The sequence below is a fragment of the Pteropus vampyrus genome, unplaced genomic scaffold (genome assembly GCF_000151845.1).
Source record: "Pteropus vampyrus isolate Shadow unplaced genomic scaffold, Pvam_2.0 Scaffold552, whole genome shotgun sequence".
Lineage (NCBI taxonomy): Eukaryota > Metazoa > Chordata > Mammalia > Chiroptera > Pteropodidae > Pteropus > Pteropus vampyrus.
This window is the reverse complement of record NW_011889333.1, coordinates 242,497-269,399: the sequence shown is the minus strand read 5'-3', so window position 1 is coordinate 269,399 and position 26,903 is coordinate 242,497. Positions and strand designations below refer to the sequence as shown.

The 26,903-nt window shown below is 39.3% G+C and overlaps 2 protein-coding genes across 6 annotated transcripts in view; one reads left to right on the top strand and one right to left on the bottom strand.

The window, feature by feature from the left end:
* The first annotated feature begins 2,449 nt into the window (after positions 1-2,449).
* On the top strand, positions 2,450-5,847 carry SCGB3A2 (secretoglobin family 3A member 2). The gene is made up of 3 exons (XM_023525343.1): positions 2,450-2,729; positions 5,136-5,322; positions 5,709-5,847. Exons 1-3 carry the CDS (start codon positions 2,675-2,677, stop codon positions 5,746-5,748), a joined length of 282 nt encoding a protein of 93 aa, XP_023381111.1. The 5' UTR covers positions 2,450-2,674; the 3' UTR covers positions 5,749-5,847.
* Positions 5,848-11,005: 5,158 nt separating this feature from the next.
* Positions 11,006-26,903, bottom strand: part of CUNH5orf46 (chromosome unknown C5orf46 homolog) — a 62,150-nt gene continuing 46,252 nt past the window's right edge. For 2 of the 5 annotated variants that reach the window (XR_002777945.1, XR_002777944.1), the window contains exon 3: positions 15,711-15,797. Coding sequence is in view for 2 of the 5 variants with exons in the window: in XM_023525345.1 (XP_023381113.1) it covers positions 11,056-11,101; positions 15,620-15,797; positions 19,822-19,891 (294 nt within the window). In the remaining 3 variants the exon portion in view is untranslated. Of the gene's footprint in view, positions 11,102-15,619; positions 15,798-19,821; positions 19,912-26,903 lie in introns of those variants that run through there. The other 3 variants (XM_023525345.1, XM_023525346.1, XR_002777946.1) reach the window with 3 other exon arrangements.

Below are 26,903 nucleotides of genomic sequence, written 5' to 3'. Positions count from 1 at the left end.
TCAAATGAGGCAAGAATCATGCCTGATTTATTACTGCTGTATTCCTAGAAACTATTGCAGAACCAGATATATCAAACATGCTCAATAAGTAGTTGTTGAATGGCTAATTGAATTTTTAATCCCCATTATAAATTTAATCTCCCCAAAAAATCTATTCGAAAAGCACATCCAAAATTGAGAAACACCGACATTCATTTCTTTTTCCTTTCATTTCTCTTCGGGAATTAATTTATTTAACAAATGCTTATTGGAAGTGCATATTAATTATTTGAAGGTAAAGAAATACAAATCAGAAAAGAAAAGACTCGAATTCTGGTCACAATATTTTCTACTTGACTTTGGCCAGTCATTGCTTCCAGCTTCAGACTACTCATTTATAAAATGGGATAAAAGCTCTTATCAGTGGTTTTGGGAGAATGAAATGAATACCATATGCAAAGTGTGTTGCCTGGCACTGATCAGTGGTTCCTAATAATAGTATCAAGTGTGTAGGGCTCTGTGTTAGGATCCAAATATGAACACTACAGACTGCCCTTAAGATGTTTATAGATTAGTCCTGGGAGACAAGACAGTACAAATAATTATGCTGCAAAGAGAGACAGTATCAGCACCGTAACAAAGTCACAGAGAAAGGCTAGATGGCTGTTTTAAAATATGTTTTATTATTATTCAGGCTAACAGATCAGGAGATGACTGTCATTGAGAAGATAGTTTGTTATACTCACAGATCCCAAGAGAAGGAGGCATGCCACGCCACAGGGGAGGGAATGCACAGGAAGCACCAGGTTTGTTAGGAGTAGGCAAAAGCCTTTATTGTGGTTTCCATAGGCTGGATGGGGGAGACAGGGTAGGCAGGTTTAGGGTAGGCTAGTTTGAATAGTTTCAGTGGGCTCTGGGCACAGGGGCTGCCCCTCATTGTCTGGGAGCTGGTCCATACCTGGCCCAGGGTAATTGGGGAAGCAAAATAGTGGCCTTTAAAGGGGATAGTTGGCAACATGGGCTCTGGATTGGTTGGTTTGCATATAAAAGGTGCACACCCAGGGGCATTGTTTGTAGTCTCTAGGAATTAGCTGGCCCTGGCCAGAGACAACCTCTCCAGGGTCAGCAAAGCCCCAACATGTCAAAGCATCAAAAATATAAAATAAAAAGACATGATTAATGCAATGAATCATAACATAGAAGCAGCCAAGTCCAAGTCTCTTCTCACGTCTGATGGACCCCCAATCCACTTGTTCTGTAGCATAGCAGCCTGTTGGCTTCTTCATAGCACTGACCACTAGTTCTTGTCTTTGTTTGTTTACCTGGATATTATCTGTTTATCTCATTACATTGCCAGCTCCATGAACACATGAAATTTGCTTGTCTGGTTTACTGGTCCAGTCCTAGTTCCAGACTCAGGAACTGGCACACAGTAGATGTGCAATATTTGTTAAACAAATAAGTGAAAACAGCAGTGCTTGATGATTATATGTGATTTGTGTGTGTTCATATGCATATATTATTTTTTTCTGTGTGTAAACATATGGATACTTTTGTTAGTGAGTGAGTAAGTGTGATCTTTGCTTCTTTCCCTCAAGGTTCTTTTCCCCCACTTCCTTGCACGTGAGGCACCAGGTACCCCATGGAACTCCAGGACTTGGGCTTACACATAGGGTCATTCTAGGTCCCCATGGCTGAGTCCTGGTTTCAAGGAGGGCAGCCTTTTAAGCAGATTGTTCCTGCAGCCAGCATAATATTTCTTTTGCATTATTATAAGGGATTGAACTTTCAGAATGGTTCTGTAATGCATATTTTGGTAATTGAAATTATTTATATAGATAGAGTCTTGCAATTTTTTCCCTCAGGGTCACACACCTTTGGGACTGTCCTGCTGTTAATGTCCTTATTTTAGATGAAGAGACCAATACTGATTCGATTACACAAAGAAATAAATATTGAATCCCAGGCTTTTAAAAAGTCATTTTTGATTTTAAATACTGAGCCTGTTATTCTATATGAGAGCACAGAGATAGCACACCCTGGGGCTTCCCCAAATAACCAAGAGACACTAGGAAAAAAAAAATAAAAGAATTTGCCATAGTAAATGTGTGAGTGCAGATGGGGTGGGTGGAAGCAAATTCTAGAGAAATATGCCACTAAATGCCATTGAGCTGAGTCTGTATTACACTAGGGCTGATGGGACCTCCAGATGGCTTCTACAACTGAGTGGCTCATCAGATAATAATTCTTTGAACTTTAAATGAATTCGAAGCTGCGAGAAAACAACAGAACTTTCACTCTTGTAAATCTAAATATAAAGCCTTCCCTTCTTTTTAGTGTTCTTCCCAAAGAACTCTCAGAGCTCTTTGCCAACCCCTGGCATCTCTGGGCCAGCACTTGTGCAAGAGGCCCTTGAAAATGCTTAAGTTCGGGCTTTGTTTCTCATGAGAACGTGGGGGAGAGCGGAAAAACCTCTAATGTGTTTAGTAAAGAAACATGACCTTCATGCTCTTCCTTGCTGGGGCGAGTCAAGTGGTAGTGACTGAAATTCAGGTCCTTGGTGGGTGTATAAATACATGCGTGTACAAGAGCAGCGGTTACACTTGATACTGCAAGTGGAACCACTGGCTCGGTGAATTCACTGGGTTTTCTAGTTCATTTTTAAACTCCAAGTGAATATCACAGATAATCTGTCATGAAGCTGGTCACTGTGTTCCTGCTGGTGGCCATCAGCATTTGCAGTTACTCTGGTGAGTAGCCTGGAACATATGATATTCCTCTACTTTTCTGTTAATAGAAACACAACTAGTAAGCTTAGGCTCCCAGTGGAATATGGTGGAGGGAGTTTTAGAACCACAGAATAGTAAGGTTGGAAGTGGTTTTGGATGTACCCTACTCAGCCCTCAGTCCAAGCCCTAATCATTGTTGAACATTCACTGATCACTACAGTTTTCTTTATCTTCCTTAATCTTTAGTCGAAATCTGACTTGCAACTCATTTCTCTTATACTTTTGAAATTATATGGAGTCATTCTTGCTATCATCTTTAATAAGTCAGGTATCCAGGTTGGATCTCCTGAGAAATAGCTACAGTTATCTGTTCATAAAATCAATGGATATGTATTGAATAGCTGCAGTCTGTTGGGCACTTGATAAGCATTAGAAGATTCAGACATGAATCAGATATAAATGGCATTTTCAAGGTGCTCATAGTCTGACAGAGGAGGTAAGATTTCTGCAGAAGTCAGTACAAAGTATACAGACAGCGCTCTGTGGTAGTACTGACAGATGAACAGTTCGATTTCTAGGTGGCGTATAGAAGCTGGCATCTTGCAGGAGAAAGGGGAACTGACCCCTTATTTTTGGAGAGTGTCACTGTACCTATCAGAAAGATATATTTGGGTGCATCTGCAAAGTGCATTGTGATGGCCACCGCTCATTCAGAGAACAGGAAGCTCTGAGGGTCCTTCCCCAGAAATGTGTGAGTACATACAGAGATGACACTCACCAGAGTGTTTAGAATAAGAACTAGGGAGATTAATCATGAGAACCTGGGTGCTTGCTGCCCACACCTACATTGGCTACTTTGTCTTGTGTTTTTATTGAAGTTTCGACAGATTTGTAACTTCCCGAGTTTTAGCTGTTTTGTTGTTCTTTAGTGTCCAGGGACAAAACTATTTGCAGAGGTGGCATCTGAAAGGTGGGTGGAGGGAAATAAATATTGTCCCTCTGGAAGAGAATTTTGAGGGGAAACTAGGTGGTAAAAGATGAAGGGAAGACAGGTGCTCGGGCTCCATTTTTACAATTTAAATGGATAAATAAAGAGGATTCCAAAGGAAAATGAACTATGGCAGAGTCTTAGCTAGCAGGAGGTCGTGTATTCTTATGTGTAAGATCATGTACATGTGCGTTTACATACCCACGCATGTGTTTTATAAAAATGTCATACATATTTTTCCATGCATGCTTTGCCTCTGATTCATTGTCTATGGGAAAGTTATCTTTCTATAACTGAAGACATGAAATGCAGGTGTCTCATATAAAAGCGTCGCTAGCTCTCCACTACCCTAAGGAAAAAAAAAATCTGAAACTCACTAGTATGGCATTCAAGGCTTTCAAAAGTCTGACCTCACCTGAGTTTTACAGCCTCACCTATATCCCCCCTGAGCGTACCCAGTGAAATTCTGCACTCTAGCCACTCTGGGCAGAAGAGTCACCATCGTGTATATACACATGCATCTTAACATCTCAGTACTGTTGTTCATTTTGTTCTTTTTTAAAATGCTGCTTCCTTTATTACCTCGTGATCTTGACATTTGCCTCAAACACAGCTCTGGCTTCTGGACAATCCCACACTAGAATTAGTCATCCCTTCTTTTGTGTTTCCATAGAGCTTTGTCCATAATGTTAGCATAGCCCATGCCACATTGTGGTGTATACACATCTTCACTCTCCACCAGACTGTATGAGTTCTCTGAATGGGGTATTCTTGATTTACTCATCTATGTAGCTGCACCAACTGGCATAGAGTTGGTGCTTAATTACATTTCCAGCATGGAGTTGAATTAGTTTGAAGCAGCTTCCTGGGCTATGGTCGGCTTCATTCATGTGCCCAGGTGGAAATTCATCACGGCATCTCCCCTTTTGGTCTCACAATTGTGGGCTGTGAAGATAGCCACATGCAAAATATATCCCTCGTCAGTTGATCACCAGTATCTTTCGAGTGCTTACTACATGCTAGAGTCTATTCTAGGAATGGAGTACAGTAGTGAATAAAACACAAATTCCATGTTCTCCCGGAGCCTGCATTCTAGTGAGAGGATGAAGGCAAAAAAAAAAAAAAAAAAGATTTAATATTTTTAGGTAATGGTAAGAAAAAAACACAGAGGGTGACAAGGGAGCCATTGTAGATAGCTCTCTGAGAATGTAACACTTGAGAACACATCGAATAGTGCGAGGAAGGAAGACCTGTAGCTCTCTGGGGAAAGAAAGTTCTAGGGAGTTGGAACAGCATTTGTAAAGGCCCCGAGGCAGAAGTTTTCGTGGGACATCAAGGTGATGGGGCTGGACTGAGGCCCTTGGTGAACAGCGTGGAGGGTGCCGAGGTCATAGAAGCTGGATGTTCCTGTTTCACTTGGACTCTCTTTTGCTCTGCAGCTTCTGCCTTCCCCGGCAGCAGTGTGCTGACTCCTGTCAAAGATGCCTTACCTCTGGACAACATTCTCCCCTTCAAGGATCCGTTAAAGCTTCTTCTTAATACTCTGGGCATTTCTGTTGAGCACCTGCTGGAAGGGCTCAGGAAGAGTGTGGATGTGCTGACCCCAGAGGCCTCTGAGGCTGTAACTACAGCCTGTGGGGCCGATTTGTCGAAGGGCAGGGCTTCATCACCCTGAGTACCCGTCCTGCCCCCCCCCACTCCCACCTCGCCCTTCTCCTCGCTGTGAATGTGTGTTTCTCCCTTACTGATTGTGCTCATATAAACTTTGCATCTCCAGGAACATCAAGGAAATTGCATATCTAGATTTTTCTAGTAGGGATATTTGAACGGGAGAGACCTGTGTTCTAGTTGTGACTCCGCAATTTCCTAGCCCTGGGATTCTGGATTAGATGTAACTGCTCTGAGCTTCTGTTTTCCCATCAGTAAAATGGTGCTAAATAGGAGAGTGACTATTTTGGAAACGCGCTAATTACATGTAAGCTGCTCTTATGTTTATTACTGTCCTTCTGTCTTTCAGGAAGCCCTGTCGCATCTGGTGTGACGTCGGGATAAAGCGAGAGTGGAGGTGGAAGGAGGATGACGGTCCCCTCCTCCCTGGCCGAAACTTTCTATCCTAAAGTGCAGTGACCCCTGAAAAGAATGAATAAAACAATGAAGAGATTTCAGTTTGTCCTATTTCTGTTTTGGGGGCTCTATTCAGAAGGGCCTAACTGTATAATTTTCCCCTTGGGTCGTAAACTCTGGAGAGCCTGTTGTTAAAGGGAACTCATAGCTCCAATTTCCTCTCTTCCCCTCTACGTTAAATATCTCCATTGTCTGAAACTGTCCTTTCTCTGACAGTATTTCCAAACCTTTTATGCTATTTTCTTACGTCTAAAGAAATTTTAAAACATAAAATATCAAAGACGTTTCAAAGAATTGTCTGACAAGACTAGGGTCTCATAAGCCTCATTGGTTTGGAGCCAATATCACCAGAGGCAAGTTTCCATTAAGTTTGTAGTTGTGGGAGGGCCACTGCATAGCTTCACAGAACCTTCCACCAGTTAGGCCTTGACTATATCGGACTTTGGCAAATGGGTTCTGACCGATCCTTTCCTTTCCCCCATGCCGCCATCTATAATGATGCCAGGATTATCTTTCCAAGATATAGTTCTGTTTATACATGACCAGATAAAATAGGTTTCAAGCTCCTAAGCATGGCATGCAAGACCCCCTCATGATCTGGCCTTTGTTTACCTGTCTAGTCTCATCAAGATTCTTTTCTTCAACTGTGCTCTAGCCCCAGCCATACTGAAAAGACAGCTCAATCTCTTTGCTGCTAACACTTTAATGCCTTAATGAAAAATCAAGTTTCTTCCTACCTGGAGCTTCTGTCATAGCCTGCCTTCAGACCTGATCTTGTGCCAGTCTTGGAACTGTTTGCTCTTGGATCCATTCCCCACCCTTCCCCTGCTCTGCTCTGTGTAAGGGGAAAGAGGGGGCATGAAGCTGAGCCCTGCAGGCTGTCTTTTTCAGATTCCCAGGTAAGCTAATATTTGGCTTGCATTCTGCACCTGGGAGGCCCAGGCAGGAGACAGGAGGTGGGAAAAGGAGAAAGCCAGAGTGTGGCCTCCCCTCCCTGTCTAGTTGAGAGAAGCCTCTGGAAGTGCCTGTAGCACATTTGAGCCACCAGGTCCTGCTGGGTAGGTGTGCATTGGTTCCAGCCTTTGCCAGGTGACTCCAGCTGCTGGTTCTGGTTACACCATCTCTTTTCTTTTTCTCTCCAGCTCAGGTTGGTAGTGGCTTCCTCCTGATACCAGTTTCTAAGGTGCTGCCCCTCCATCACCTATTTGACTTTCAGGTCTTCTGTCATCTTTTGAATCCATTGTGTGTGCAGCAGTCCCCCGTTACCTGCGGTTTTGCTTCGTGTGGTTTCAGTAACCATGATCCAAGATATAAAATGAAAATCTCCAGAAATAAACAATTCATCAGTTTTAAATTGCACCGTTCTGAGTGTTGTGATGAAATCTTGTGCCATCCCACTCTGTCCTGCTCTCTCCTGTCCAGGATGTGAATCATCCCTTGTCCCGCGTATCGACATCATATACACTACCCACTTATTAGTCACTTGGTAGCACTCTTAGTTACCAGATCGACTGTTACAATATCACGGTGCTTATGTTCAAGTCACCTTTATGCTCCTCAATAATGGTCACAAAGACATTCATGTGACTTTTATTAAAATGTATTGTCATAATTGTTCTATTTTATTAATCATCATTATTAATCTTTTACTGGCTCATCTGGGTCAGATTTTATAATGGTACGATCCTCTGTGACTAATTGGCAAGGACCACAGCAATGGCCACTGAGGATCCATGTCTGTGTGATGAGGTGACAGGACAAATGGCAGGGCTGCCCTAGACTTTTCACAGACTCTTCCACCCTGACACTCCGCTGTTTTATGAGAATAATAAGGCCTCAGTGGAACAGCACTAACCTTATTATTTTTTAAAGTAGGTCAGTATTTTGTTCACCAGTCCAGGAGAGTGGGCTAGGATATTTTTGAAACACTTTCTATAAAAGACGTGAAACTTTTAACTTCGAAACTTCATACATTTTTAGGAGTTAAAAGGTTGTTCTTTGGAGTAAGGTTAAAAGCCTCTTTAAATCATTTATCATTGCTGCGACTTTGGACTTGTTTGTCTGAGATTAGTTTCCTTATTTCGAACCGTTCTTTGAGTATTCTGGCTAATAATCTTATATATTTACTGTTTTTGTAGCATTCAATACTTTAAATACGCTCAGGAAAAGTTACTACCACCAACAAAAATCTTCTCAACGAACTAGGATATGGGACTCCAAAGAGGACACATTTATTCTAACTTCTAGAAGCAAAAATGCAAAGTCAGGATGTTCAAAATGAGCTGTATTTGGTTGAAGTCAGGGCCTTCAGCTTGCTGAGAACTTGCTGAGTGATGCTTTGAGGCCTCTGTCATGAAAGACTTGTGAAGCAGAACTAGAATAGCAGGGTTTGGCTGCCCTTCTTATTCTGGAGCCATGAAGGTGTCTCCTTAGAAACACAAGCCGGAGAGAAGGAAACAATCACTAGCTGGAGATGGCTTAAGATTTAAGAAAAATACAAAGATCTTTTAATCTTTTCTTAAAGATTTTTATGCCTTTGTGCTTTAGAATGTGAAATGATTTTAATGAAATCAATTGTAATCCATATTTGAGGAAATAAGCAATGACTACAAAAACAAAATGCAAGATATATAGGGCAAGAATCAGTAACAGGGATGAGGAAAGAACGCACAGAGGTTAAACATAGACATAAATTGAGACATCAGCTTTACTTTGACTTTCCAGATAGAGAGGAAAAAAAGAAACAGACCAAGTTACATAAATCTTACCAGAAAAGAGGAAGCAGTCCTTAGGGAAGGCATTTTTTCCCTCCTGAAATTCTAAAAGAATCTTTTGCCATAAGACTTCAAGGAGTGGATACTGAATGACATCATGCCCAACTGCAATTTTACTCATTAGCTACATGTGAATTACCTATTAAATTTACTTATTCCTAAGAAGTTCCAACTCAGCAAGTCTAAGCATGTGATCTAGTGTCCATAGTATATTTTTCTTAATTGAATGAATGTATATAGAAATGAAGAATTCATAAAATACTTTCTCATCTTTTACTCCTTTGATAATGTTAATAGTTTAGTAAGGTTTATCAGGTTATTTTTAACACGAGAAAGGAAATTTATATTGTAAGATGTCAAATGACTTAAGACACAGATGATTTTAAGTGATGCAGGGCAACAAGAGTTAAGGTTGTAAATCTATGAATGCAAGGAAATCATGCTCATGTGATCAATAGACTCAGGTGTCCAAATATTGAGTGATTTGTTTTTGAGACCTTCCCCTCTCTACACATCATCTGAGAATGCATGCAGAAGTTCGCCTTTGTTGTAAAGCCCTCTTAATGCCCACCTCTTCCTCCAGACATTCCCTTTTATATCCTTTCTTCAATGCATGTCCAAGGAACTTTTATACATAACTTTATCATTTCCCTCCACAGTCCTGGGGTGCCTTATACTAAGTGATAGCCTAGACCGTTAATTTCTCAGTGGCTGGGCAGTGTTACTCATCTTGGTAGCACTGGCAGAATCTGACACATAGTAAGCATAGATTAAATAAGCATTAAAGGCACATACAGGAAAGAGGTGTATGTTGTAGGAGAAAGATGGGATATCTATCTGTCTCAATCTAGGAAATAATTGAGAACTTTAGCCAAATATTTTATACTGGAGAAACAGGTATTTCTGTGAATCACTGGCATCTAATGTGATGACTTGCTTTTGATTAGATGAGGCAATTATCATACAAATGAAACTTTTAAAGCTACTTATTAAATGCACCATCACTGGAGTTTAAAGAGATACACCTAATCAAATCATACAAAATTTAACCTCTGCCTTAGAGGCTTCCTTCTCTCAAGCTCAATTTTTTTTTTTTTTTTTTTAGTCTCTAGATTAAGCCATTTATTCTTGCCCTTTAGAGTCCATTGATTCATGAATCTATTCAAACCTTTTTAGGTATAGATAAATTCTGACATTAAGATCTGAAACAATTACTTCCCTCACATTTTAAATATATGGAGGAAAGGGAGGCTCATGAAGTCCAAGTAACCTCCTCATGGTCATATAATCAATAAGTAGTCAAATTAGAAGTTAAATTTACTTCTCTATGCATTTTACTCTTCCTACTTCTTTCACGTTGTCTGCCTATTGGACTGCCTCATACATTGAGCCTCTAGGAAGGTACTCCAAGAATTTGGGGCATAGGTACCAATGGGGAGAGGTATATACCAGTAGCCTGAATGAAGGCAAAGGATTAGGACACCTGCAACAAGAGGTAGGCTGCTCTCTGAGAAGATGGGAATGGAAAAATGCAAACATAAGCGAGTGTTTTTAGAAGCTTAGTTGGCTTTGGGGTGAGAATTGAGAGTGTTGGGTTGGGCAAATCTTAATTCCAGTGCCCCAAGCCTGATTTCTATCCTTTGAAGCTTAGGAAAAGAGTAAGCTAAGTCCTGGTACAGATTGATAGTGGCTTTCTGAGCTTATATACTAATCACACCCAAGCTATGAAATGGAGCTAGTGGGGAAATAGAGCATTCCCAGATCAGATGTGAAATGGAAGTTGGGAAAGTCTATGCCTCCTGGAGATGCAAATAAGGTAACTCAGCTAATCCAAGGAGCAGTGGTTTATTTCTGTGGGCACCTGGAGACATGTCTAAGGTCAAATAGCTTAATCACCATTTTCCACTGCCTCCTCCTACAATATTCTCCTGTGTTCTCCAGTAGCATTATCACTTAGTGATAAAGAACAGACTCTGGAATCAGGCTGCTTGAGTTCAAATCCTTTCCTCCTCTCTCATAACTTGGCCCCATACAATTAGGTTCAGCAAATCTCACTCTTCTTGTGAGTGACTTAAATTGCACGATTACTTGGTCTCTTAGATCTTAGTGCATATAATCCCCTTATTTCATAGGCTGGGTGTACACAAAACAAGTTCCTAACAGAGTTATGACAAGAATCAGGTCTCCTAAATCCTAGTGCTTGTTTCACTCCACAATTGTGCCTCCTCCCTTAATCCTTATGTTATTATCATCTTTAAGATGATTTTTAAAATGTTTAAAGTTAATCTTTAAAAACTCCAGCAAGAACAAAGAAAAACAAAACAAAACAAAATATACCTTTTTTGCTGCTAGGTAGGCAAGGGCGTCCAAATTCATTAAATAAAATCAGACAGACCCTTTTTTCTTTGTCCCATATACTATTATTTTAGTTGAAAATTGTAAGTTAAAATCACCTGGGAGGTCACTTTGATGAATGTTCTTGCTTATCATCAAATTCCATAAATCCTCTTGAAAAGAAAAAAAGAGAAAAATATGAATTATAATTTAGACTGAATAAAAATGTTAGCATGATCACTAGGGTGTCTTATAATGTTTGAGCCACATTTTTCTTCTCCAGATTTTCCTATGCCATAAAGAAATAAGATCAAAGATTTTCATAATAGTTCAAGGTTGAAAAGCCATTTATGCATAATTATCTCTTTGAATCTGCAAACCTATTAGTTAGGTTTCTTCATATATAAACTCCATATACCCATATATTTTGATATATTTGTTCAGTAATATGTCCCCAGCACCTAGAACAATGCCTAGGCATATACTATAAATTAATAAATATTTATTGAATGGAAAACATGAATGAATTTTTATATTTTTAAGCTCAGAGAGATTAAACGACCTGTCCAAGTCACATGGCTGGTAAACTACAAAGCAAAGTCTAAAACTTAGATCTCCAGAATCATGAATCAGTTCCAGAGCCACTATACTGTTCAAGGATCGGGTGCGGAGTAGCTCTGACAGGTAAAAGATAAATAAGGCCTGCGAGGAGGTTATAGTCTAGTGGAGAAAACAGATGCATTGAGATACAAGTAATTTAAAGCAACGAGGGGAAAAAAGCTGTCATAAATGTTCCTACAAAGCATTATGAAATCCCAGAGCATAAGTATCTGAATTTTTTAACTGTAGGGTTCTGTGATGTTTTCACAGAGCTTGTCTTTGAGTGGAACTTCAGAAAATGATTAGACTTGTCAGATGAAGAGAATGGGTTTGGGAGTTGGGGTCGGGGCCAGGCATTGCTGAAAGAGAGAAAAGCATGTGCAAAAATATTGGCAATTTATACAAACAAGGTCTGCTCTGAAACAGAAACCATTTATCATTAGGGCATCAGGTGCTTGGCCGCAGGAGCGAGAGAGATGATTGAAAGATATGTTGGCATCAGGGAAGAGCCTTTAATATCAACCGAATGTACTTGCTCTGCTTTTGTAGGCAAAAGAAATTCACAAAAGGGTTTTAAGCATAGCAGTGACAGAATCAAATATGCATTTTTGTTATGTAACTCTGATAGTAGGTTAGTGGATGGATTGGAGTGAAGATAGATAAAAACAGTGAAACTAATTACAAATCTAATAAAAAAGATCTCAGAAAAGAGATGACGAAGAACTTGACTAGGCCAACGAGTCAGTGGAGTTAAAGAAAAGGAATGGTATAGTAAAAAAGTTAAGGATAGAATATTCCACAATTGAGTGAAGGTGGCGATGAGCAGGAAGGGTCCAAGGAGACCCTGAGGTTTTAGATTTTAAATGACAGGGGATGTGACTTACTGAGATAAGGACACCAGAGGAGGAGCAGGTACGTAAGTGAGATGAGTGGCTTGGATTTAGATCAGTTGAACTTGAGGTGCTGATGGAAGATCTAGATGGGGTTTTGTAGCAAGCAGTCATTTCAGACTGTAGCTCAGGAAAAAGAGTGCAATAGACATCTGAAATCGAAACTCATTAGATTCTAAGTAATATTCCCAGTGTGAAAAACCAAGCAGGCTACATTTGGAGCCTTTAGGAACAATGATGTTTAAGAGGCAGATGCATGAAGAAAAGTCATACAAAGAATGAGAAAGAATGGCTAGAGGTAAGAACAGAACCAGAAAAATGTCTTGTCCTGAAAGCCCAGGCGGTGGAGGAAAATTCACAAGAATTGTAGGCTTCTCAAAGGTGACTGGAAACTGGTTTACATAGTTCTACAGTATCTAGAATGCATGTTGAGGGAGCAGGTGGAGGGAATGAGCCGATCGATTCACTGTCCTAAAAGTACATATCCAGCATTTATTATGTGCCTGATGCAGTACTTAGGCATCAGATATATTGAAGTAAATAAACCAAAATTTCTACTTTCTGCATGACAGCCCTGAGCTGATCAGGAAGGGAAGGCTTTGGTGGTGAGACGTCCAGTTGAAAAAATGCATGAAGAGCCGACATGAGAATGAAATGGCAGGCACCAACTTTATTATGGGGAGCGCGCGCTTTTTTGCTAGGGGACTGCACGGGCTTTATATATATCAGAGAACAACAGTGGCATTCAGCCGCACATGCGTAATAAACAATAAGCTGAGTCATACTTGCATAAGTTAGGCACAGGCGCCTTACTACATTACTGTAACATTTTAAATCCAGAGTTCTGTCCCTAGCCATGAGCCTGGATCACAGCCAGACCTGGGACTCACACTGCAGTTTATCACTTCTCTCCTTCTCTCTTTTTAATCAAATTTCAGAGTCCTTTAAGGTCCAGATTGTGTCTCACCTTTGCCATAAGCACTGTGCTTAGCATCCTGGCCCCAGTGACAGCTCCTTTCTCTAGAAATTACCTGTGATGTTTAACTGACATTTATCTTATTTAGCATTTTATCATTGATTTTGCTCATGTCATCTTATCATAAAAACTGCAAATTCTCTGAGAAGAGATTTACAGTCTAGATTGTTCCTTCACAATTCCTGCCCTCACTCTGTACAGATTAAGTGCTTAGGAATACTTCTTAATGGTCTCCTTCCATTCTCCCCGCCCCGGCTTATATTTAAGGCTTTCCCTTTGATAGAGTGCGTGATACAGCTTACAAGGTACTGTGCTGTAACAACAAGCTAAATAGATCAGTCCCTCCTTTCAGATAGCTACATGACTAAAAATAAATCACTTGAGATGGTAATATATGTTATAATGACACCATGGCAAGGTAAAGTGATAGAGAATAACCAGGGAAGGAAAGAAGACAATATTAGTGCTTAGAATAGATTTCTAGGAGGTGACTTTTAATGAACTGAAGGACAAAAGCACTACCTGTGAGAAGAGGAAAGAGTATTTTAGACAGAATTGAAAGCAAGGACAGAGAGCCTGAAATGTTTGTAAGTTTCAGGAACAGAAAGAACACCATTTACTCAGAATATAATGGAAGAGAAAATGATGAAAGATGAGTTGCCTTTTCTGAACCCAGAGCTGACAGCAACTCTTTGGTATTTCAGGTAGTCAACTTTCAGGGTGAACAGAGGAAAAAAAAAAAGTTCTATTTTATATTTGAGGAATTCCCCAGAGGAAGAATCAAAAGATCTATTATTGTTCCAACCCCTTGCTTGTGATTTATAACAATATGAGTTCAACTGGAGTCTGATCTGTACTTTGTACATATGGGTTTTATTCTTATGGTTTGCCTGTCAGTTTCCTCATTTACCAATTGCAAAGGCAACCACCGCAGAAAAAACAACGATACAAAAATAAAAATCTGTAAGTTTCAACATTTGCGCGTGAGGATTGTACATAGATTCCTGTCTGCGTTATATATTGACTTAATCGGATTCGAGATTACAAAATGACCTCTGGTTATTTCTATACAGAAGTAGTTCTTAATATGCTATTTCATAGACACCTTTGAGAATCTAATGAAAGTAAAAAGCAATTTTTCTAGAAAGATGCAAATATTCACAGCTACACAAAATACGAATACCAATTCAAAGGCTATGTGGATCTTTAAGGCACACTCCTTCAAGGGCTTTCAAAATTTATTGTATATCAGAATCACTTGAAAGCTTGTGAAAAAGCATAGCCTTAGCCTTGTCCCAGGAAGGTGCAAGATAGGATGAGGGAACCTGCATTTTGTGTTACGTTCTCCAGGGAATTCTGAAGCAGGTGGGAAAGAGACCACACTTTGTCAAACTCTGCTTAGAGATCTATGAAGGACAGAATTAGCGAGCAGAGATTCAGAGAGGTGGAGTTTGAAAGTACCTGGAAATTGAAAAGAACAAATTCTATCCTGGAGAGCTGAATTTGGGAAGATTAATGTGGGGAAAATGAAGAATGGGGTGCAGTAGAAGTAAAAATCAGAACTTTATGGGCCGGAATCAGATGTATGAGGGGCTTAGAAGCAGATTGAGAACATTGGTAAAATTCTGGGGTGTGTAATCTGCCACCAGGGCAGTCCCTCACGATTAAAACACTCATATGAGACAGTCTGTAGATTGTCTCTAAGAAGAGATTAGCCACTATCTCTGCTAACCCTCCTGAGTTACTCAAACGAGAATAAAGGCAGGACTCACCCCAACTATAACTAACAAACACACAATTACCCACCACTCTCACCAAAGAACTGCGGTGCCTGCACTGGATGGGTGCTTTATTCCTTTAACTTTACCGATGGGCGAACTGAGACCCAGAGAGAGGGAGCGCCTTGCCCGAAATCACACAGTAGAGTAGCACCTGCGTTAAGACCAGAACCTGGCTTTCCGTCCCCTGGTCTGGTGCTCTTCATCCCCCTTACTTGGTCCTGAGATTAAAAAGTATATGTTTATAGAACCACTTGAGGGGAACAGGCTCATCCCAAAAGAGTTCAGGGAAATTCATTCAGGTGCAAATAGAGCTTAAGATAGGGCAGCACTTTACAATTAAAACAATACATCGGCATGTGCAGGACTTGTTTTTCACTCGTTTTAATGCCTTGTGGTCATTGCCAACGGCGAACTGGACAAAAGCAAGGCTGTCTCAGCGCTTACGTTCGTTCTTCTCTCGTCACCGAGCGGAGGATGAAATCCACCGCGTTCTCAATGATCTCTGTGCCCAAGAGGTGTAGGAAACTGGGGAGCTCTGGCTCTGGTTTTTTGCCTGAGTCATCAGGCTTGTCATCAGGCTTGTCATCTGGTTTGTCGTCTGGTTTGTCGTCTGGTTTGTCATCTGAAAAACACAATAGAATCTTGGAGGAGCTTCTCAGCACTGAGAAAGAGAAGCCTCTCTTTGTAGGGAGCCCCCGGCGCCCGTTACACCACCACTCGCTAACTATGGAGCCTCCTATAGTTGCATTTATTAATATTTAACACCTGCCCAGTGAGAATCTTCCCATGCATTTATTTCATTTATTCCTGAAAACAATCGAGCAGACCAATAGACAGTAACTCTTTGGTAGATGTTGTTTCCCTTCCTGGATGAGAAGACTTAATGGGCTCATGAAGGCTAAGTTACTTCAGCCCAGAGTTAAACAGCTTGTATATGCCAGTGCCAGGACTGAAATACAGAATACCTGATTTCATGTCTCTTTCTCCATGTAATCCTTGGGCCCATGATAATGATAATAATAAGGATGAAATAGTAAAGAGTAGTATTCGTTTAGCACATACCTATGACAGGAAATCGACGTGCATTGTCTCATTTTATTCTCACAATAATCTTATGGGGTTAGGCAAAATTATTATGCCAAGTTAAAGATAAAGAAATGGAATCTGAGAGAGCTTTAGGAAGTGGTTCAATGTCACAGTGTTAGTAAGTGGCAGAAAGAGACTTCAATCCCATGTCTGACTGATCTTAAAATCTGGATTCTTCAGCACTCAGTGATGAACTGCATAGTCTTTGACAGAAAAGTTGTGATCTAACCACGAGTGTGTTACAAGATTGAAAGAAAGTAGTATAACAATGACGATGAGGAGATGTTACTTGTACATCAGCTGATAGTTTTGGAGATAATGATTTAAAAAATACTGTGTAATTTTATCCTTGACCAGTCTCATGGGATATGTAGTTTTTAACTTACTGGGCTAAGGAACTGAAAAGATAAAGTGATTCGCAGAAGACTCACAACAGTAAGAGAAGAGGCTGAAACTATAACTGTAGGCCTCTTACCCCTGACTCTTTATTCGGCTGCCCTTTGGAATGAGACCGAGGATGCAGAGTGAGGCTGGTGATGTGCAAGCTCCCTTGGGGGAGTCTGGTTTTAGCTAGTGGTCTGAATGGTTGAGGGAATTAGAAGGAATGAAAAAGTGGCAGTTAGGTACATATGGCCTCTCAACTGAAACCAAAGATTAAGTAGGACTTCATTTTTTCATTTTGTGAACAGCCTCACAAGTAGAGCTGCCAGATTTGGTAAATAAAAACACAGGATGCCTAGTTAAAGTTGAATTTCAGATAAACAACAAATAGTTTTTTTAGCATAAGAATGACCCATGCAATATTTAGGACATACTTAAACTAAAAAAAAAAAAAAAAAAAAAAATCATTATTTATTTGATATTCAGTTTTAACTAGGTCTCCCATATTTTATCAGGTAACCCCACCACAAATTTTGACCTAGGAAACCCCAACTTCTAGAAAATGTATCCCATGACTGAATAAAGTGGATATAACTAACTTTTTGTGTAGAGGCTGTCAATTTATATTAGAAGCCTTGCATCCTAAAATGGAAACTCTGAGTGAAAAAATGGCTTTCGATTTTGCGAACATTTATTGTTTACTACGCCACAATAAAAGAGTTGATAGAAGCACCAGTCTGGGACCTATTACCAAAACTAATATGGTAATCACCAAGTATTCCTTCATTCAGCTGTTGGCTTTTCCTTCAAGTATTTTTTTTTGAGCCCTACTATTATATATGTGGCATATGCTAAGCGTTAAGGTAAAAATGGACATATAGAGACGTGACCCGACCCTCACGTAAAGTGCAGGGCAACCACAGTGATCAGAATTGCTTTGTTTTCCTCACGGGGACGGGAGGGAATGAGAATTCATGTTTGTGATGTGCCTATTTTGCAGGTACTGGATAGCGCTTCCATCCTTACTCAGTTCAGTGACGATACTAGAGTTTTACAGGAGAGAAAACAGACACTCAAGGAAATTAAATGGCTCACCTAAAATCGCACATCTAGAAAGTGGCTGAGCCAGGTTTTGACCTAATTCTTTTTTCACTCCATAGACCACGCTGTTTATGTGATATACTACTGCCTTTAAATGATTGTCCCCTGAAGACACTTATCAGGGAACAGCACAGCAGTTCCTTGCATGAAAAGTGAATTCTTTTTCTCCTGTGTTCCAATCTGTCTGCTTGCATAACCATTTTTCAGCTTTTTGGTAGCTTTGCAATATGCAAGGAGCACTGATTGTGTGCTCTGGATGGAGCATGTGTGACAATCAGATCCTTGGCCCCAGTCCTTGGACCATGTATATATGTATACATTGAGAGGTATTAGGATGTGGTGGACCGTATGTTTTGGAGTCCTACATATCCGAGTTTGATTCCTGTCTTCAAAAAATTAACTGTGTTATCTTGCACGTAATACTTAACTACTCTGTTTCCTCATTGTGTTATTGTCAGGATTAAAAGATATTTCATCTATCTTTCATGTATATCATATATATACCAGTTACCATAGTACCAGGCCCAAGGTAAACCCACAATAAATGCTTGCTACATTATTACAATTATTAATAATAATAACAAAATAGTTCATAGTAGCTTTCTCCTCTAGTGCTTTAGGACATTACGAAAATTTTTAAAATGCTGTTAAAATATTAAGAAAATTGAAAATGTTGGACAACGAAACAAAAATTAATAATAATAAAATTGAGAAATTTGGCATTCTAAAAACAAATCATCAAAGCCAAGAGTTGAATATTTTCTCTTTTAAATATAATAGGGGTAGGCTTTGTTCACATTAACTATGTTATTGAGTTTCTTTGTTCATGTAATCATAAAGTTCTGAAAAAATATAGTAGTGCTGATGCTTGTACGGTTTTTATAGCTTACAAAGTGTTACAAAAGCATGTTCATTTGACCTCATAAAGTTGATAGTTATTCCATTTTACAGATGAAGAAACTGAAGATAAAGCCATGAAATAATTCAACCACTTTCGGAGTTCATGGGACTGGTCGCCTTTCACTTTACCAGGGGCGATTACTTTCGGAGTAGATGGACGTAGTAGCCTCTGAGGCCATCTCTACAGTAATTCCGTTGGAGTATCTGCCTGTGTGTTGTGCCATTGGACAGTGTGTGGCTGAGCATGTGAGTTCTGCCAAGTTACATTTAGAAGAGTCTAAAAGGCAGTATTTGCACTGTCCGTGTTCCCTGGCCTATCCTTCTGAATAGAGACAAGTCAAGAGCTCACCAACTTCTGCAGACCAAAAATAAATTAATGAGAATTCTGCATGCTGCCTTGTAGTTTTCTACGTGCTTGGAACAGACATGAAAGAAGTAGATGCTTAGTTATAATGGAAAGAATAGAGAGATTTAGGCTTCAGGCCCCGGTGTGCCACTGCTACCTGTGTCTATGCCCAAGTAACTTTCTCTCTGCAAGCTTGGTTTATTAACCTGCAAAAAGGGAAATGATAAAACTGCATTTTTACATAAGAGTATTATTATGAGAATCAAGTGATATAATGCATGAGAATAATTAATATTTATTGGGTGTTTATTATGGACCAAATACTTTTACAGTTTGTTTTCTCTCTTTAATTTTCATGATAACTTTATGAGGAAGTTAACTAATGACATTTTCCTTTACATGTAAGGTCCAGAGAGATCAAATAACATGTCTGAAGTCACATTTCTGACTAGTGGTAGAGCCAGGCTTAGGAGTCATATTCCAGAATATATATTCTTCATCATTAAACATTATTAGTTATAATCATGAAAAAATAAACACCCCTGGTTCTCGAGGGATTTATAAAATAATAGTTTGGCTATATCACATGAATATATATGAAAAAGTTTATTTCAGACTTCATACATTCTTGGAGGATAGAGGCTGTAACTGAAACACATTTAAAGAAAAATCTTACTTTCTTTTTGTTAGAATATCTGCCTCTTATCTCCCAGTCCAGTGCCTGAAGTTCCCTCCCCCTATATTTCTTTTATGTTCTGGATCAGTACCACCACCTTCCTCCAATCATGGCTAACTACTGCACACTGCATGAAATGCATTTGGAAGCACTTACCAGCATGGCAAGTCAAGATAAATATAAGCAGTCCCAGGACACTGGTCATCCGAAGCGCTGAGACAGCCATGTTTGTAGCACTGGCTATTGGTGAAGATCAAGCGTTGCAATGTACCCAAAGCCTTCCCCATTTATAGAGCATTTATAGGTGACCTCATCTACTATGGAATTTAGATTGTTGCATAAGATGTCTACACAACTTGCTCTTAGATTTCCACTAATGAGCCCTGCCCTATCTTATCTTTCAAACTTGGTTCTTCTAATATGTGTTTGTAAATGGCACTGGAATAGCTCTTTTTGGAAGTAGTTCCGATGCCAGCATTGACAATTAGATGTGTATCAGGCAGAACTATTATTCCGTATCAAGGAAGAAGCATCAAATTAGATTGTTGAGGTGTGCCTACTCTCTGTGCACTCTGCTTCTTTTCCCAGGCTCAGAGCTAATTACTTGTGCCCACACCCCTATGCTTTTGTTCATGTTCTTTATTTTTCCCTAGGACATCTTCCCCATCATCTCCCCTTGGAGCATTTCTACTAATTCCTTGGGCTCAGGTTCAAATGCCCCCTTCTTTGTGAAACCCTGTCATGGCCATTCCACTGTATTTGTTAGTTGCTCTATCATCTGTCATGTAGAACCCTTAGCTTGTTGTTTGAGGACTAAGTACTTTAATAGTTCTCTTCTCTCTTAACCTATGGATCTCTTAAGGTCAGACTGTTTTATTCACTCCTGAATTCTTAAGGAGCCTATTATTGTGCTTGACGTTGTTCTCAGCTTTGACCTCCTTGGGAACTCATTCTGGTTTTTCCAGAAAGAAGTAGGTGTTTCTCTCATGTGCCTAATAGGTGCATGATTAAATGTCTCCATCAATTGGCAGAAGGCTATCTTTTTCACGGTTAAATACATATTACTTAAGGCATATAGCAAACATTAAACAAAAAAGAAAGAAACAATAAAATTATTGCATACATTGAAAAGAAATATTGAGGTTGAAATGTTGCTATGTATCTCAGGTGTAAAATACTCTTCCTTTTGGATACAAAAACACTCAAGAAGATAACATTTGGTTCAAGTCTATGTGATACTGGTTGTCCTGAGGAATGCAATAAGTTTAGTTAATTAAGATTAGGACTTGAGGATTCCCAAACTTATGGTTCAACCAAAGCTTATACATTGTTAAGTGTCAGAGGGCCCTTTTATTTAATAAATGATAAAATTACTTGAGATATGAAAAAAGAAGCCTTGTCTAGTACCACAGAGCCAAGGCTAGGACATTGCCTCTTACTCCCGGTTTCACACTTTTTACAAGGAATCAAACTGCCCTTGAAAGCCATCAGGCAGCTGCGCTTTGACCCTTCCAGGCCTCTCCAACCTATCTTCTACAGGAACTCTTTGTACAGGAGAGACTCTGATCCTGTCTCTCCTGTACAAAGAGTTGTGATCTAGAGATCGTGGTCCATGGTGGAAAGCTTTCAACAAGTTAGATTTATGCCATCAGGCTCACTGCTTAGGACTGAGCACTGTGCATGCACAAAGGGCTAGTGGAGAAATAACATTCAGGTGTTTTCTATTAGACACATCATGGACCCTGGCATGTGGCTGGATTTGCCTGGGAAAGAGTAGTTATCGGTACCTTTTACCTCGTACAAGCTTTGAGCCCTCAGCCCAGAGGGGCCATATTTTTCTAATTCACCACAAGAACAATGTACAGGCAAGCCCAAGCTCTGGATATTGCAACCTAGGAGAGAGGCCTGCTGGCTTCTCAAGGACATCAGCTAAAAGGGGCATGCAGACAAGCCCTGGATCAGATGCTCTGGGTGTCAAGGAAATAGCAGCATCCTGAGGGTCAGGATAGCTGGCATCTCTTCCTGTCAGTACCATGACTCACTGTGAGACCCTGATTAAGCACCTGCGAGGCCAAACACTCAATTTCTCTGTTTGCTGTGTTCTCTTCTCTTCCCATGGCTTATTCCTTTTAGCTTCAGATTTTGGCTAAAATGTTTCTCTTTTTGGTGAAAACTGTGGCCCTCTAATCCAACACAGATCCCTGTGTTATGACCTTTTATACATTCTGTGATCTTTTTTCTTAGCACTTCAATATTATTTTTTGTTTGATTATTTAATGTCTCTTTTCTCAAGATGGAAGGATTCTGTTCTGTGTTGTTCACAGAGACAGCACTGGGTTTTAGGACACTGCCTTACACACAGATAGATATACACTGAATATCCAACAAATATGCACTGAATTGTTAAATTAATGAATAATTTTGGGAAGAGAAACCTGGACTCATGTAATAGTTCTATCAGTTATTATCCGTGTGACTCTGGAAAATGATTGATACATCTCTTCGTCTCAGTTTCTTCATCTGTAAAATTAGGACATATAATTTCCTGCCTACTTACCTGCACTGTTTTAAGGATATAGGAGGTCACAGATAAAAATGCCTGATAAATTGTAAAGAATGTATTCTATATTAATAGAAGCTGTCTCTTATCATCCACTGGCATAAGCAAATAAATTTGACTTTAAGTAGAGGAGAAACTAAGATTATGAGAGATGGTTTTACTCAACTGAGGAGAGAAGGGTGAGGACTGTCTTCCAAAAGGCCATTCTATTTGATGAGAAGATGTGAAAACAAAAGGAGTATGGAATGCTTTATCTCCTGTGGACATTTCCATGCATAACTGCAAGTCATCAGAGTTCTTAGGGTAGGAAAGATTTACAGTTTGGGTTGGAAAACTCATAGAGAGATTTTGATGTGTGTGTTAGTGGTTAAAAGCATGGACTTTGGGTTCAGACAGAACTAGGTTTGAGTTTCAGAATTGCCACTTACAAGTTGTGTGATCATGTGACCTTAGAAATATTTCCTGATTTCTTTATGCCTTAGATCCAATGCATATAAAATAGGAATAATAATATCTCTCACAGTCGTTATGAAGATTGGTTTAGAAAATAACATGCAAACAGCACAGTGCCTTGTACATGTTAAGTGAAAAATAAATGGTAGACTTGTCATCCTATCCTATCCTATCCTAGCCTAGCCTATCCTATCCTATCCTATCCTGCTCTACCTTAGGTTGTCACAGAGGAGGGAGTGACAGTTGTCCATGCAAACAGTATTAGGGCTAATGATGATGATGATGATGATGATGATGATGATGATAATAGGCTAATGTTAACTCTGGCCAGGTACCAAACTAAAGGCAACATATCAACAACGCTGTTGGGAGGCTGCCATTATTATCCTAATTTTATATAAGGAAATTCAAGCTTGGAGAAGTAAAGTAATTTGCCCAGGGTTACAAATCTTGTACGACCCAGAGCAAAGAACCCAGTTTAAGGACATGTGACTTCAAAGTTTGTGCTCTTAACTATTATATTACGTTGTGCTGATATGTGCTCAGTGCAGCTACTGGCAAAAAGCCTGGGGCCCTGCAGCCGTTGTCCTGTTTTTTCACAGATTCATTTGTGTCTCCTCTGTTTTTGCCATTAGTCCCTAGATTTCCCATTGACTTCTCAATGAAGGTCTGGCCCACATCATTCATGTCTTGTATTAGCTCAGTTTGAGGTATCAGAAGTGCAGGGTATGCATACCTTGGCAGAAAGCAAACTGGAATAAAATACAAGATGTTCAATTAAATTTGAATTTTAGATAAACAGTAATTATTTTAGTATAAGTATGTCCCAAATATTTTACAGGACATACTAAAAAAATATTTGTTGTTTAGCTGAAATTGAAATTTACTTTTATTTGCTGAATCTGGCATTCGTACCTGTAGAGATCCTCGTGAGTGTTTTCTTACATTAAACCTCAGATCAAGAGTGAAGGTCAGGATTAAGAAGGTCAAATCGATGCTTAGAAGTACTTATGTGAAAAGTTAAAATCATGTATGGAAAATAGAAGTTATTGAAGGGCTCCAGTTCATCTATAATATCACATCTGGAACATGTTTTCCCTGTATATTCCTCATAAGAAAATCATTAGCCCTTTTCTTGTTCTTGGTTCATTCCAGCTAAATTTTCATGCCAGCACTGGAAGGAATGCACGTGGCTTCAGGTAGGCCTCCCATTCCCGTGGTGTCAATATACTGAGGAATGTCCACAGTCTTTGTCACTCAATCACCTTTCTACACATAGCTTATAACTTAGTCAATTCTCATGACACCAATCCATTTGTTAATTTCTTATTCAACGGACATTTACTGAGCTTGCACTATTTGCCAGGTGCTCTGCTAGACACTGGAAACAAGAAAATACAAAACACCAGTCCCTGACCTCACGTTTTGCTGAGGATACAAACATGTAATCAAATAATTGCAATTGAAATATGAGAACTGCTAATGGAGTAAGGAACAGATTATCAGGGAGTGGTTAACATTGCCTGGGAGGCAACCATGAAGGTATCATTTGTTCAGGGCCTTGAAAATGGGTTAACAGGTGTTCACTATGCCAGCAAGCTATGGAGAAGACACTTTAGGTAGGAAGAATGACATCTGCAAAGGCACAGAGGCATGGAAGAGCATAGCGTATTTCTAGGAATGGACCCTCAAATTTTTCGGTGTTGATATTAGAAGTAAAAATTAAAGTGAGCTAACTGAATCTTGAAATGTGTTTTCATTAATGAACATGCCAGGAAAAGATAATGGAGAGAGAGAGAGAGAGAGAGAGAGAGAGAGAGAGAGAGAGAGAGAGAGAGAGAGAGAGAGAAGAGCACTGAAAGGTGGGTGAGTGAGGGGATGCGTAAGAAATCACAAATCATGAAGTACTACAGTCCATAGCTAGTTTTCCCTCTGTTATTTCCCTATGATAGTCTCAGCTGAGCAGTTGCCATCCATCCAGTTACCTGAGTTAGAAATATGAATTTTCTTTAACTCTTTTTTTTAACCACAAAATTCATTTGCTCACTAAGTCCTATTAATTCTCCTCTTAATTTATGAAATTCTCTTTATTTTGACAATAAGTATCATAGTTCAGGACTTTGTCTTGACTATTCTAATAGTGATCTTGTCCTCCTGATGTATGCTTCCCCCTCTTCTTCAACATTGCTGTGGTTTTCATTTTTCTAAAACATAATTATGTTTACTTCCTCTGTCATTTTCCTTCTCTAATAACTTCCATATCCTTACTGCATATAGAGAAAGCCCTTTGTATTTTATTCTCAATCAATAGTTCCAACTTCATCTTAATCGTAGTGTAGAATAAGTCTTAGAATGCAGGGTCTACAATCAGGTCTCCGGATTCCATCTCTGACTTCATCAGGGATCATATTTACCTGACATGTACTGGAATGCTTACACTGGTTTTTTCTATCCAGTCCTCTATGAAGGGTCAGTATTTGTACCCTCACGGTTATATAATATAATTCTCCCCGTTTCTAACAGTGAAATTTGGCAAGTTGCTAATACTCTCTAAACTTCAGTTCTACACCTTTAATATGAAGATAACAAGAGCGTGAGCCTCATAAAATTTTTATGAGAATGACATCATGCTATAAAGAGTTGTTGCTGTTTGTATTATAACCTCCCATCATTCCCTAAGCATATAAATTCCTCTCTTACCTGACCAGGCATACTTCCAGACTGTTACTTATTCTATCACCCTGTTAGTTTTGCTTGGAATACCCAACCCCAACCAACCCAACTTTCAAATATTACATCCTTCAGGTAAACATCATGACCACATCCCTGACCTAGTCCGTGGCAAAGTTAATTACTCTGCTGTCTGCTCACTCTGCACACGTCTCTATTATTGGGTGTATTAGATTGAATCATAAGTTATTATTTTATATCTGATGCCTTCATTAAGCTACAGGCTCCTACAGCCTGAGCCATGCCTTGTTTATTCTCAAATACCCTTTGCCTACAACTATGACTGACAAGTAGATATTGCTGAGTAAATGCAGTGAGAATTCAATGAATGCTCATTAAATGTGTGAATGGACAATTAGGGCTCATGGTTGGAGGTGATTCCAGAGCCCCACTAGAATGAGAGCCAAAGCTAAGGCCAGTAGATGAGGTACAAACAATGAAGGCAGTAAAGAGTCCAGTGGCGTTTGTTTTTCTAGCAGCTAGAGCTATGGTTGAAGGAGGAGTCAGCATTCTAAAAGATGTACTTGGTCATGCCTCACTTAGGCACATGGGATACAATGAGGGGGACTTAAAAAAAAATGGCATTAATTTATCATTAATTTAGCATTAAAGTCACATAATTTCCCCTAAATTATGAAGACATTAGCACTGAATTCAGAGTGTAAATATTTCTATGTCAGTCATATATAAGTTACCTATGCCAGATGCAGGTATAATAATACTTAAACCACAAGTTATTTCTGTTACCAAATGAGGTCATGGATACAAAATTGATTTGAAAACCAAAATCTTCCACTATAAATTGAAAACTACAAATTTAAGGAGTCTTATCTATTGAGTCACTAATGGAGATAAAATAGATCCATAATAAATCGTCATTTAATCCAAAAGTAGGCAAATGGAAGGTAAAAGAATGAATAGATGGACTAAAAAGGAAATATTTGGCAACATTGTAGATTTTAACACACCATATTAATAATTCCACTAAATGTAAACAATCTAAACACATCGGTAATAAGACTGAGATTGTCAGACTATAATGGATACAGAAACTCATTTTAAATATAAAGACGTAGATAAGAGTAAGTGAATAAAAAGTATATATCATCAAACACTAAGCAAAAGAAACCTGGAGTGGTTATATTCTTTTCAGAAAACATAGTATTCAGAACAAGGAACAAGAGATAAAGAGGTACATTGCATAATCATAAAGGGAGCAATTTATTAAAAAGATGTAGCAATTCTATATGTGTATACAACTAACAATTGAGCCTCAAAATTTATGTGGCCAAAACTGACAGACAAGAAAGGAGAAATATACAAATTGACAATTATAGATGGAGACTTCAAAACTAGTCTCTCGGTTAGTGACCAACAAGCAGAAAATCAGGAATGAAACAGAAAACATGAATCCCACTATTAAGCAAATTGACCTAAATTACATTACAAAATAATCCACCTCAAACAGTGGAATACACATTTCTTCTTTTTCTTT